Source organism: Lissotriton helveticus, chromosome 9, assembly GCF_964261635.1.
Source record: "Lissotriton helveticus chromosome 9, aLisHel1.1, whole genome shotgun sequence".
Classification (NCBI taxonomy): domain Eukaryota; kingdom Metazoa; phylum Chordata; class Amphibia; order Caudata; family Salamandridae; genus Lissotriton; species Lissotriton helveticus.
In genome coordinates, this window is record NC_136070.1 from 933,877,333 (window position 1) to 933,891,962 (window position 14,630).

Consider the following 14,630-nt stretch of genomic DNA (forward strand, 5'->3'; position numbering starts at 1 on the left):
GTATCTGCCTTATAATCGATCTAGACAACATTCTCCTCATGTCTCAAGAACATTCTCAAATTCTGAAAGACTTGAATACTACTGTAAACTTACTAGAGAGTACAGGTTTTATTATAAACAAAGAAAAATCAATCATGACTCCCTCGAGGTCTCTAGAGTTCCTGGGCTTCACAGTAACACCAGGAAGTCTATGCTGTTACTTCCCCCGAAAAAGATATCCAAGATTCGAAAAGAGATACGTCATGTTCTGAAACTCGATCTGTTAACCTTAAGAGGAACTAGCCAGACTCCTGGGCCTCCTCACATCGACAATCCAAGATATTTTATGGGACTAATAACAGCCTTCTGGCCGTCCCAACCTTGATTTCCAACGACCTTGGACTTAGCTTACGAAATACCCTTTCTTCTCCCATCCTCACCAGGCCTCCTAAGACACATAGACGGTTTGGATCATCCTCTTCTCCAGGGCGGAACTTTGGACCTTCTTCCCTGGAAAGTGTCAGGCGAGCCAATGAAATCTCTGACCTTTCGGCATAGGCTTCTTCTCTCCTCCAAGAATCCTGAGCCCCCGGTACACACTATAGATACAATGGTATATGAAAAAGATGGGTTTGTTGGTGCTTGGAAAGGAACCTGGATTCCGTGGAGGGTCCTATCGTACATGTAGCAAACTTTCTTGTTGAACAATTTGAAAGAGGCCTTACCTATAGATCAATTAACTGCTATAGATCAGCCATTTCTGCGGGTCACTCCCTTTTAAATGGTAGATCTATTGGTAAGAATTCAATAATATGCAGAGACCTCCTAAACCTAAATACGAAACACTATGGGACATAAAATTATTACTTGACCTATTTTGTAACTGGCCCAATAATAACCTGCTAGATAATAAAAAACGTTCTATTAAACTAGCTTCTCTCCTATGTCTAATATCCCGTCGTAGGGTTTCAGATGTCAAAGCACTGGAAATAACCAATAGATCATATGACGCCTTCGTTGTCAGATTTGAAATTATCAAAAGAACTAAAACCATGTCTGACATTATTTTTCTCCCTAGATTTAATGCTTGCCAAAGTTGTGAGTTGTAGACTGTATGAAGGAGTATGACGCAAGGATAAACAAACATCGCACTGCTGGTGTAAAGCAGCTTCTTATTTCTTTTGTTAAACCCTTCAAACCTGTCTCCTCCTCCTCTATAGCTAGATGGTTTAAACTAGCTATGCGAATGGGAGGCGTTGACCTCCAAAGATTTCAAGCACACTCTTTAAGAGGCGCTATGGCTAGCCAATCTTTTTAGAAAGGAGGTAAGTTAGATGATATTTCTAAGGCGGCCGACTGGTCCAGTGTCTATACTTTTGCAAAACACTAATGCAAACCTGTGGAACACACGTCTGATGTAGTTTTACTAGACTACCAACATGCATAATGGTAGCCTCCGGTCTTGTAATGAAATTGTGATTCTCCTATTACCATGACCAGAAAATCTGGATTTCATTAAAGACATGGAGGATAACATTATCCCAACCCTTCCCTCTCAGGAGTAGACTCTTATGATAGCACGTTATTAATTTATTGTAATTTACTTTGTTGCATTTGTTTGAAATTAAGAATAAAAAAGGGGATGTATAGTGAGGAAACATCTCAGTTATATAATTGTATAATGCCTTTTTATTGCTCTATTTAATATTGTTAATTTTCTCCCTTTTCAAAGGGATTATTAGTGCAAATTATTTTCAATAATTTATCCTTTTTCAGATAATTCAACGTAATTGGTTCCTCCACAGGATGCAGGATCTCACCTGGAGTAGTAAGATTTCCTCCTCTTCCCTCCAAACAAGTCTCTGCATCGTACCTTTTGTTCCTTTGGAATTCATCAGTTCCTAAAGAAGAAGCTTATATTTTTCAAGAATATTTGAAGTACGACTTTCATTGCATTCAAAGAGGCAGATCTATCTAGCCTTGTTGGTTGCCATTGTAACATACGAGTATTCTATTCTAGAGCTTTGCTTTGTGATGTATTAACTTTAAAATGGCTGCTTGATGTTGCATTAAAGGAATAATGCATAATGTTAGCCTCTGTGTCTTTAATGAAATCCAGATACTCCGGTCAAGGTAATAGGAAAATTGCAATTAGCATTCTAAGGCAGGGGAGCTTGAAAGAGCCCACCACCTTTGGTATGCGAATCTGGCTTCTCTCACAGGAGAGGAAACCACCCCCCTCTGTCCAGAGCCCTTTGGATCCTGGACAGGTGGGAAAATTATTAGTCAAAAAGGTGTGTCCACCCTCAGGCTAGTATCACCCCTAAGGTGAGCTACTGGATGTGGAGGCGACTTTTCAAGGTTAGCCATCATGGTGATGTCAAACTTAGGAACTCTGCAACAGGGTTATGCCCATTTCCTACAGGAAGTGTTCATAAAGATGGTGTGGTGAACCCTGGGATAAGTAGCCAATTGGCTACTATCCTACACTCCCTAACACCCCTAAATTCACTTCTTGGAGGATCCCCTGGCATATCCTGTTGACCTACGAAGAAGGACACTAAAGAGCCAGGAAAGCACTGAAGAGCTGTGAAAGCAAAGATTGACATAGGAGTACCACACGTGGCCCCAACCTTCTCGCCTGTCTGCTGTTCCTGTCGAATTTGCGCCAAAGTCATCGCGGTCTGCAAGCTGTTGTGCCTCCCAAAACCTGGGAGGGCTCCCTGCCTTCAACAAAGACCCAGAGACTCCAGTGGAGCAGCAGAGCTGCTCTTTTGCGTACTGCAGGCACCACAAGAAGAAACAGTGAGGACTTTAGACCTGCCAAAACCCAAAGCCCCCAAGCACCACTACACCGAGCGCCCCAGCCCGAGTCGAAGTGAGCCAACGATGTGATCTTGGTCCCCAAGCCCTTAGGATCCGCCCCTTGTGAAGTCTCCGATGCCGCCTGCAGTCTCTGTGTGCAGGCCCCCTCAACCACGATTGCTCCAGGACGAAGAAACTTGACACCGCAAAGACCCTCTGCACCCGGCTGCCCCGGCTCGAGAAGGAGAGGACCACCAGTGTCCCCAAGTCCCCTAGCATCGCAAGACTTGAACCCTCTGGTTGGTTCAGCCCGACTGGCCTCCCAGTCCAAACCTGCAGCCTCTTTTCAAGCAGACCAATCCCAATTGACTAACATTGGGCACCGGAAGCTGTACTGCACCACTGCACCTGGCCACCCTAATGCCGCTGGAGGTGACCTTCTGGTGCTGCCCTGGACCTTGCCCCTTATGCACCTTAAGTGCAGGAGATTGGTCTCATAAGTCGCTGTACTCTACCTTAATGCCGTACTTGTTTTTCCTCCTATAGGATAACATTGCAGCTTCTGAAAAATGCAGTGTCAACTTTTTTTAAACAAAGTATTTCTCTTACAAAATGTACTTACCTGATCGTATTGATTCAGGTGCCTAAACATAAATAAACATATTTTATTTTTATAAATTGGTTTGGATCTCCTTATTGAGTTGTGTGCATCATTTATTGACTGTGTATATTTTGCAAATGTCTAACATTCCTCCAGTGGCGGATCCTCCATGGGGGCGTTTGGGCGCCGCCCCCCCTGCTTTCTCGCCGTGCGAGAAGGCAGAAACAAATGGTAGTTATTAACTACCATTGTTTCTGCCTTCTCCCTCGGGGAGAAAGCAGAACTTCCTGGTTTAGAGTGGGTGTTACTCGAGGGCAGGGGGGAGTGGCTTGGGGGAGTGGCTTGCCCACTGTTGTTAATACTGACTGTTTGGGCAGCCTGAGGCCGCCCAAACTGACAGTATTACCAACAGTGGGAAAGCCACTCCCCCAAGCCACTCCCCCCTGCCCTCGAGTAACTCTCCCCTGTTCTCTCTGTATGCTGCAGCAGCAGCATACAGAGAGAAAATGACGTAGCCTGGGGCAGCCGGCCGCACCAATGAAAAACGCGGCAGTGGAGAGGGAGGCTGCCTGCTGCGCCGCCTTCCTGATGACGTGCAGGACTTGAACCAGGACGGCGGGAATCGGGATGGAGTCTCTACGGACGGTTACGGTAAGTTTATTTTATGTATATATTTGTAATCTCCAGGCTCCCTGATCGCACCCTGTGCGCTGCAGCTTCGAGGTGCTAACTGCTCGTCCATTCTTGTTAATTTAGTGCGCATACTTTTGGAAAATTCTTAGAAGCACACAGAGGGGCCTGTGTTACCAGTATTGTAGGGCACTTTAATCCGAATCTAACGTTGTGCTGGATGAGACGAGAAGGTGGGGGCTACTACAGAGAATACAGCTTGAACTAAGAGGGAGGGGAGGGGTGTGGGCTCGGGTAGAAGGAAGCTGACAGTACACCGCCACGCAGCGAGGGCTCTTTGGAAAAATAAGTGGTAAAGAACTGCGGAGATCTGTTTGTAATCAGCAAGTCCCCCCCTCCCCCCGGTTTAATCTTCATAAGCCAGCTCAGAGCGTTTACATGCCTGTTGCAGAGTGTGGTGCTAAACCGGCATGTCATGGCTACGAATCCGAGCAGGATAGCTCATCTGGTTTAGGCATTTGTTGTAAACATGCATGTACGACATAAAGCAGGTCACATCACATGTCTGTATTCAGGCAACGAAGGCCCACCAGGTTCCCTGCTGGCTGCAAGGTCTGAGAGTGATTTATAGGCCATAAATCTCAAACCCTTCTGGGCTGAATTCGAAGTGTGTTTACATATACTATTCCGGGATAGTGATGTGTGTTTTCAATATTGTAGCACAGCAGCAGCTCACTACTATTAATGCAAATAGTCTCAGTGACACCATCCCATTTCTATTTGGATCTAAAAGAAGTTTTTTTTAATGTTACATGAAACTGTTCTTCCTCAAACGAAAACACCCTTTCTTCCTTTTTATCTGCATGCGCAATTCAAAGCCTCGTTCCTCTCTGTGACACATCTGCAGAAGCACTCTCATCCAAAATCAGCTCTAGTGCAAATTAAAAAAATATATAAAATCTGCTTTTAAATATGCACGAGATTTTTTTTTCGAAAATACAATTCTTTAGAAAAAATTGGCACCCAAAAACGTGGCATGCACCTTGCTTACTGAATAAACACTTCAACTTTCACGAGGAAAGCATGCCCACTGAGGCGTGTAGGGCTGTCTGCTGCTATTGGTGATAACGCAGCGCCATCTTCGCGCTGCTCTCAGAGGGGCGTCATGCAGCTACTCAGAGCTAGTAAGTGGCAGTGCTACTCTTATGGACTGTTGTTCAAGTACTGTTATTTAGCAGTGTGACTGCAGGTCTTTTAACAGCAAGTGAGCCTTCAATGTTTCCTAGCGCTTTAATTGTGCACAATATTAGTCACGGTTTGAGAGCTGCAGAATCCAAATTTCAACAAGGATTATTTTGTTTGCACACTGGCCATCACTGAATATGGTTCATGAGGAAAATGGTCCAAGAATCCCCAGTAAAGCGGCGATCGTCCCCGGGAATGGTGCAGGCAGTTTGGAGTCTGACTGAGTCCTGCCTGCCTGGGGTACGGATGGACCAAGTAACGACGGGGTGGAACTTTCACTGAGCAGCGCCAGAGGCCCAGAGTGTATTTTGTTGTTTCAGACCCACACAGTCAGGTGGGGGGAAAACGCGATAGAAATGCAGGTACCATACAGTCAGTCAGGGCTTTAAGTGGGATGAAAAAACTGTTGGCGGGGGGGGGGTCTCTCTCAAAGGGGCCTGGCCAGTGGCCGTGCCTTACAACTGCTTTAAAACACGTAAGCTAAAAATCGGTGTTTAGCATAGTGTGCTGCGCTGCCTGACTTGTATTTTGTTGCTTTTGTCATTGCATCCAGATATATAAAACAAGTAACATTACTCCTACAACAAGCCAGGACTGTTGGCTTTGTCAATGGTTGTTAGTTGCATAAAATAAATTAGCAACTACTACTGCTTCGTTGTATATAATATTGAAAAAGCTTCAATTCTGACATGAGACTGTGAAAAAAGTAAAACGAGTCTCTTATAAGTTATATCAAAGCCTGTGAAGGATGGTACTGCTGCAGAGTGAAGATTTTTATTTTCACCCTGAGGGTGAAGGCAAACATTGGAGAGCCTAATAGGATTCTTCTCCGCACCTGCTTAGCACCGGCAGGACCCGGCCCTGCATACAGTGTATGTTTTTGGAGGGGACGCAAAATTCGTAGAAACATTATTATCTTTAGTTGTATCCAGCGTTTGCAATCACCAATTTGCTGGTTCGTAGCACCATAAACCGTGCTGCCAAGTATTTCCATGTAACGTCTTATCAGTAAGTCATGACTTTTCAACCAACTGCCTGTTACTTTATGGGACTTTCCTTTTTTTTGTAACATTGTAAGTGTAGGTTAAAGAAAATCCCAGCACAAGTAGTGGTCTTGAAGTAAAAGCCAGTACTAGCTGAAGGTGTCACACATTACATGAGAAATGGGCGGTTATGACTGAAGTGATTCATTTTGGATAGGAGCCACATAATTAATATTTTTTCTAGTGCTTCAAACAGGGATAAATAGCATGAAAAGTTGGAAGGCTATACAAACTCAGATACGAATAATCCTGTTAGTTGTGGCTCAACAAGCGTAAATCAGAAACGTGTTAGGACCTTGTCATTTAGGTAAAATAGCGCAATCACAACAAAAGACTGTCAAATACTGCTCCCCTTACCACCTATAAACAATCACCTCACCAATTCATAGATAAAACTATGCCCAAACCGCCCTATCCCTCTGGGACTCCTAGGCGCAAAACCCTCTGTAGCATTTGTAATTGCATTTCACCTTCTGTCTGTCATCTATCTGAATGCTATCACATGTGCTATGCCACTGTTTAGTAGAAGCATAGTGTACACTCTTTTAACATCAACAAAATCAGGCAGGGAAAAATGTGGAGACTGACAAAAACAATGTCCTTTTTATACGTATGCAATATTACTTTCTCTTCAATTTTCTTTATTTGCGCTTTTTTTTATTGTCCTTGTGAACTCGGCAACCAAGTACTTCAACAGTATACACTTTAGCGGTCATTATGAGTCCGGAGAGGGCACAGATGTGTACAGTCTGTTACTGAGATAGCGCTTGCTTGTACTACTACTACCCCAAACTACTGTCTATGACCCTCATCATAATAATAACGGCGTCGTAGTAGTGTACAATACAATATCACACCCACCCACTGCAAATCATGGCATTCTCTGCGAGACACTGGTTGTGGTGTGGAATAATTTTGTCAAGACGCCAGATGAAAGTCATGATGGGGCTCTTCAGTAATGCCTCTCGGGCTCTCATAGTGCCAAAGTTTCCGCTCAAGGCGCTTCCTCCGAAGCAGACAGACACCCTCATTTGTAAGTGGCAGCACTACCTTTATATGCAACATGTGATGCCACGAAATTAATATTTATACTCAGTATAGTAATAGGTGCATTTTTTACCGGTGCTTAATTTGTACAGCCTGCATACATCTTTGTGAGCCCAGCGATTTCCAGGAGGAAATAATAAAGGCAGGCTCATATGCAGGCCAGGGTGTGTGCACTGTGCAGGCGTGACGTCGTGCTGTAATTGGTGGTGGTGGCGGTGCATCGTGCATGGGAGCAATCTTAGGCTGTGCCAGCAACACTTTTGATCCCCTAAGTTCTCTGTCTCTAGTGCTGCGCAACAGCTCTGATGTTATGTAATTTTTAAGTGTGTTATGCTGCAGGTGTTATTTATTTGTAATGCTATGTTTTGGTCTATTATGTTTTTAAAGGTGGACAGGCCGGGCCTAATGGCACTATGGATACGGTAGTTTTAGAAAACGTATTGTGAAAAATACTAAGCTAATGCTAAAAACTCAGCTGGAATGTTTTATATCAGAAGTTGCAACACTTCTGATTTATGTTTACGAAATATACCTTGAGATACTATTTTATACTAGTATATGTACTCCGCTCAGGAATGTTTTTGCTGATGGCTGCTGTAGGTGAAAATAATGAACAAGCTATGCCATGGCAAAGCCAATTGGTTCGGCCTTTCAAACCATGCAATTTTGATCGATCTATTGTATCTTGAAGTCTGTTATAAAGCTCTGTAGTTATACTGAATAAGCAGCTACCTATGTTATATGACAGCTCTTTAATAATGTAATACCTGCACTTTCACATTTGCTTTATTAACCTTCCTGCTTTCTCAAATTTGCTTGAAAATGCACCATTTTTTCAACATTTTTTCAAAATTTTCTCCGGGGGAATTCCCCCCGAACCCTCCTTAGGGGGTTCGGGCTCGCTCGCTACGCTTGCTCACTAGGTTACAGTATGATTATCAGTTTCTGCCGCACCACTTTCAAATTTCACCAGCCGCCACTGCATTCCTCTCTGATAAGCCTACGGCTAATTGACCACAGTAGCCCCTAGAAGAGCACCTTGGGATTGCTAGAGCGAGCCCTATCCACTCATAGGGGAATACCTGGACTCTTTACACAATATACCTCTTTTGGTATATCATATAAAGAGCCAGCTTCCTGCACTTACACTTACTGTTTTAAATGTAACACAAAAATCGATTGAGTTTCTGCTGCAGAAAGTGACGGCTACAGCTAGTCAATGACATTGCTTGAAAAGCCAGCATGGAGGAATGCATTTTGGCAACGCTACATTTCCAGCAGTAAAGTCAAGAAAGAGGACAATTAGTGCTGCCTTATCCTTCTAAATGTACATTAAACTTTGAGCCTGACCTTTCATCCACTCTTTGCAGCTGTTGGGTATAGCGGCAGATGAGGTCCCGCACTGTGGTTCCAGGGCTCAGCCCGCAGTAGAGTTGGAAGACATCACGGAGACTGGCTCGTTTGTGACCTTGGGGAAAGAGAGGATGATAAAAGTTACGGCCAATGAAAGCAAAATACTGGCAGAGCTGACTAATTACATTGATATTGACTGAAGCAGCCTGAAGAGCTAGAAACATCTTCAAGACAACCGCCTCACACTGATGAGCTATTCTGGAACCAGCTACGGTGCCACAGCCTTAGGCAGGCATGACATGCTAAAACCAATTACATCCTCATGTGGACAAGTACTCCTGCAACTCATTACAGTACAACAGTCTGTTGCAGATAAAAAATGCTTAAAAATAACAACATTACTACCGCCTCCTTCAGACCAGCAATGCTACAACCACCTATATTATCCCAGGCAAATACACAAGGGTAGTGTTGAAAGTCGCTACATTAACAAAGTTACATACATACAGCTAATGCTGGAAGCAATTACAGTAACCACGTTGAACGTGTAAATGGTGGAAGTCACTTTATTACCACAACTTCACAAAGACATGAGAAACAAATAGATCACTACTGCTATACAGGGATTACCATTGTGGGACCCAAAGTTGTGTTCCCTGCCTCAAACTGGAAATGCAGGGAAGAATCACTACTCTCCAGTAGTAAGAATTGCTGCATTTTCATTTCTAAGCAGCCCTCCATTCAAATGTGGAAAAAGAAAAAGACACATTTACACACAATGTGTACATGCAGAAATACAAAAACAGCATGAAGTCCTCATCTACAGCTGGTCTTTTATACACTATTTGTGTGAATCATCGCTAAGATCCCCATCAACCACAGATATTTAGGATACTTTTAGTTGGACCAAGCTCAAGGTGGCACTAAGGGGATAGAAGTTACTTCAACATGTGAGTAACATGTTCTGTCTCCTCTTACGTCCAACTTCCTCCATTCTGAACATATGAGAACATGTCAAAACAAGGTGATGGCAAAAGTAATGCCCATTCGTGTAATACCAGAATATTGTGGTCAGAATATGGGACTAATATAGCGCCCTGAACATTGTTTACAAAAATATTGCAACACTGGAATTAATAATCCAAAATCCACACCCAAAGAGACGATATTTATGTGAGGGATTATTAGGACAAAATAGGCGACCGTGAGCAAGCAAAATGACATCCTTGCAAGACTTTTTCCTTGTTCGCGATCAGCAACATCAAGTTGCCGATCGCGAGCATGGAAAATAAACCTCCCGGCGAGATTCTCAACGCGGGGAGGTCAGGTTTCTCATTGCGAGTGGTCGCGCATGCTCGCGACCGCTCGCAATGAGAAGCTACCAGTCTGCATTGAGAAAGCTGCAGCTCGAGTAAAAATCTACTCGAGCAGCAGAAAAGTACAGCTCGCACTGTGCAAGATGCCGTTTTCAATGACTGCACAGTGCCGGATGCTTGTCCGCACTGTGCAATCATTGAAAACGACATCTTGCACAGTGCGAATATGCTACTACGCAGTTCGCGTAGTGCTACGCATAGCTCGCGTAGTGCGAAGTGCACTTTGCGTAGCTACGCGTAGCCCTACTTCGCGAACTACGCACACCCCTACTTTTAACCTCCTTTGGCTTTGATATTGTATGGTTATTATCCCTGTAACTCAATGTTAAATTCTGTCTTAGCCTGCTTGTTAGAGAGGGCGGTAGGACTCATACTTGATACTGTCACAACCTGGAAATTACCTTTTCCAAGCCATTTTTGGTGTGTTGCCTAGGTGTGATCCCAAGAATGCCAGCACAACCAAATGACTGACACTGACTCCATTCCGCAGAGCTTGGATGCGATCCTGCCCGATAGATGCAAGTTGTACAAAATTCTGTGTTTTAATTCTGTATCTGAAATTATGTCCCGCTCACCTATTTGCTAATGACTTCATGAATATATAATAGTTGTAGACATTTCATGTTTTGTTTGCAGGTTTGGATGGGCCCTATTCCTGGTGGATAAGCACTAAGTAGGTCAAAGAGTCCCCAAGACATATGAAAGACCCACAAGGACAGCATATAATCCAGCCGCACTTTAACCACAGAGAGCAAAACAGTCTTGTTATTCATTGCGTCAGAAGCACCTACATAACATAAGTGTTGCTCTCCACCCAACTAGACGCAACATCACAAATAAAGAATTGTGCATTGAATAAGAACCAGCTTCAATACCTCTGCATGATTATTCACAGGACAAACCCAATATAATAGCAGTTTTGCCATCCAATGAATCAGAATAAACTACACAACTCAGTCTTCATTTAGTTAGACTTAATGTGCCACAAGCCACACTAAACATTACCTTAGGCTTGTTATCCATAGTCAATGAAGGCAATACCACAGCCACTTATTAGACAGACAAACCCAACCACATTAACACTTTACCTATCAAGAGTGCAAAGAGACCATTACAGAAGAAAGCATCAATCATTTTCTGTACCAATCCCCCAATGACCATCACAATTACAGCAAATCTGCTTTCCAACTTTCCTCTTCCGTCTCTGCTTGTGGTGATCCTACCTGGCTTTGTAACATACGGTAGGCACTCCTCCTGCAAACATTTGTCATCTACAAGATCCTGAACCAGAGGTGTGGTACAGTATACATTGGAGTACTGGAAGAGTAAATAAGAAGAGAGAAAAAAGGGTAGTAGATTAGTGAACAATAAATGGAAACTACATTTGAAAACAGCTTTCAATAACTATAACAAACACGGATCGTCAAAAAAAGGGACCCTTCCTGTGCCCCAAAGCGAACACAATCAAGGTCCTCATGCTAAACCAGGTAATCCAACCTGACCCAAAACTCAAAGGAGAGAAGCTACCCAATGGTGTCTACAAGTCCTTCAAGTAAAACTGCTCCAAAAACAAAGATTCAGCAAAAGGAGCTATGCTTGGCTCACACTTAATCCATATACACGCCTCCAACCACAAAGCTATTTCCCAGAGGCGTTCAAGGGCCATTTTAAAATAGGTCTATTACAATTACGTTTTGGTCAATTTTCCTCTAATGATCTATTGCCAAAATGGTGTAATAAGTCTAACTCAGGAGCATGTAGATTGGGTCTAAACATTCGTTTACTATGAATGTACACTCCCTTGTCGAATAAACGCAAATATTGGTTTCATAATTGTTTTTACCAATATGGTAGCAGAACGTGCTGCCATGTGATCATTTTTAGTATGAGAGGAGAATCTGCTGTTGTGACCATACGATTTATTCAATCTATGAGCAAATTAGACCGATTATTTAGCAAAAGAGGTGGAATGAGGAATGTTTGCTTAGCAGTGATAAGCTATTGTTTAATATGTAAATTGGCTGTGTTTTGGTGTTAAACTGCTAGCAACATAAGATTCTGATGTTCTTATAGGAAGATATATTTTGGCACATGCCTCAACTGCATACGTACTTTGAGCTATGCTGCCCCCTCGCATTTTGCCGATCATCATGAGATTTAATTTATCTTTATTCAGCCGTGGTTTTAAAATATGCGGAACAGTTTAAAATATTTTATATCAATTTTAATAATTTGCCTTTTTGCACTGATTGAAGCCATCTGTTAATTTCTGTGCCAAAATGCCCATCACAGCACTTTCTTGAGGCTTTACTTTAAACTCTGGTTAGCGCCAATTCTGCCTGTGCATTTTTACAACCCACTGAGGCAAAATAATTAGGTCTTTTCTGAACTTAAATATTGAAATCATTTTCTTCTAAATACGGACATAAATTGTCTATTTTCCATGAGGACAAATTATATATGCTAACACTATTCCACCAACATTTTTAGTCTGTTAAAACGTAGGTCTTTTTATGGTGATTTGTAACCGTAAACATTTTCAACTGCTACTTAGCTTTTGTATACCTCGTTCGAGAAATATTTTGTAGAAATTGTTAGTTACTAGAACATCAAACTTAAAGGTATGGCTGTGATTCTTTCTAAAAATAAAATAGGGGACTTTTAGGTGCTTGGGATGGTAGTGCAGCTGAGTGGCTTACATGCTTTCTACCTTGAAGAGCAGAATCCTAATTGGTACTGCAAATATATCTTTTCCAATTTTAATCAGTACTGCTAAGGCAAACTGATGAAATACATGATCTGTTTCTATGCTTACTATGGTCAAAGGGGATAGACGCCATCTTGTTTAATGAGTTGTGATTGTCAGTTTGTTTTGGATGATTTGGAAGGGAGTGATCTCCCATTCATCAATGTAGTTAAGCAACGCAACATATTAATTTCAGAGTTTTACCACATTATCGTGGATGAAATATCACCCACACATATACCATGACAATAATATTGACCCACAGAATGTCACCATAGACTAGTTAATAATTAAAAAAAAATCACAATTATCTTGACAGTATTTCGGAGTCCAGATCATGGTCACAACATACGTAGAGGCCGATATTTTGGCCATGGGAATATGTCCTGCAACCATCAATTTCTTATACAAATTAGGAAAGAACAGACCCAACTCACAGGGTCACACTGCCTAAGTATTCCTCAGGTCTCAAAATTAGCATTTAGCAGGAGGAACGTTTTCTCAAGCGAGCCATTTGAAGAAGGGGCCATTCATAGGCTTTGCGCAGTCAGTTCCGCAGCACCTAAAAGGCCAAAATATTCGCACAGAGGTTATATCCCATAATGCTCACCTGCAGTATTGACACCAAGGTCACCACTCCATAGTACCTACAAAAACAAGAGACTGTCAGCAGTGTTTAGACTCTTGCATCAACGTGCCGTTTTTTTTATTTCAGAGATTCCATCCAATAGGAAACACAAAACTGTTATCTAACTCTAACCAAGAAGATGCAGTGTACGTCTTACAAAAGAAGTAGGTCCACCGTTCTAAGGATGCTAATAAAATGTATTTCTCTCATGAACAACCGTGGAGAATGTACACATCCTGACTATGCAGCTTATAAACGAAAATACTTTAAAGGGTTTTTTGGATGCTGTTTGAGGACTACTGTTAACCTTTCCACATACCAGTTCACAGGGCTCAAGTCCCACCTGCCATAGACCGGCGTCTGTGTTGTACGGGGAGCATTAATGCCCTTAAGAAAACAGCTTACAGAGAGAGTTGCTAATACTAAGAGGTATAGGTAAACTATTAATTAAGTTTCCCGAGGATTCATTGGCACCATTTACTTTGGTAAGTCGAATGTATTCATCTTCTTGCACATCTCAGGTATAGGTCACCAATAACATGACAACTATCAAAGCAGTGTCCCACCGGGGCTAGTGTAACTAGGATAAAAATAGCCTCAGATGAGAGTCTCTGCAATAATGGTCTGATGATCCGGACATCAACTCTAGCATTAGGATCAACATGTTAATGCTTACCAAAAGCAACTGGTAGCTTTTTCCCAACAAAAAATTAGAGGTGAAAGCATGGAAGCTGCTTTGGTCTTTTCAAAATTGGAACTTTTCTGCCACAAAACATGAAGGATGTTACTTCCTATTAACTCTGATAGCATGTGAATACATTATCATATTGTAAGTACCAAGTGCTGAGTTTCCACTGACTTTGCATGCAATGCACACAGAGGGTTCACTGTAGTCCTGTTATTACTGATATGCTCACGGTATGAATGCACATATCATTTTACATTCAGGTTATGCAGCCTCCTCCTTCGAATTGGGAAGATGAGGCACTGGCAAAAGCACTAACAGAGACTCAATTTAAAAACAAGCATTTGCAATGCATAAGGTCTCGCATTAGGAAAGTTTGAGCTATTGGTATTGTAAATGACACATTTTTTATATATGTGTTGGTTTTGAAAATAGCAAAAATAATAGTTTTGTCATTTACAATGCCAATAGTTATAACTTGTGACACCTATA

General features: G+C 42.3%; 1 protein-coding gene across 1 annotated transcript in view; it reads right to left on the minus strand.

Moving 5' to 3' along the window:
* The window catches only part of NPRL2 (NPR2 like, GATOR1 complex subunit), a 141,442-nt gene that overhangs the window by 60,026 nt on the left and 66,786 nt on the right, over positions 1–14,630 (minus strand). Inside the window, exons 8-10 of the mRNA XM_078661150.1 lie at positions 13,436–13,472; positions 11,303–11,396; positions 8,701–8,818 (exon numbers count right to left, since the gene is read on the minus strand). Of these exons, the coding sequence (XP_078517276.1) occupies positions 8,701–8,818; positions 11,303–11,396; positions 13,436–13,472 (249 nt within the window). The remainder of the gene's footprint in view (positions 1–8,700; positions 8,819–11,302; positions 11,397–13,435; positions 13,473–14,630) is intronic.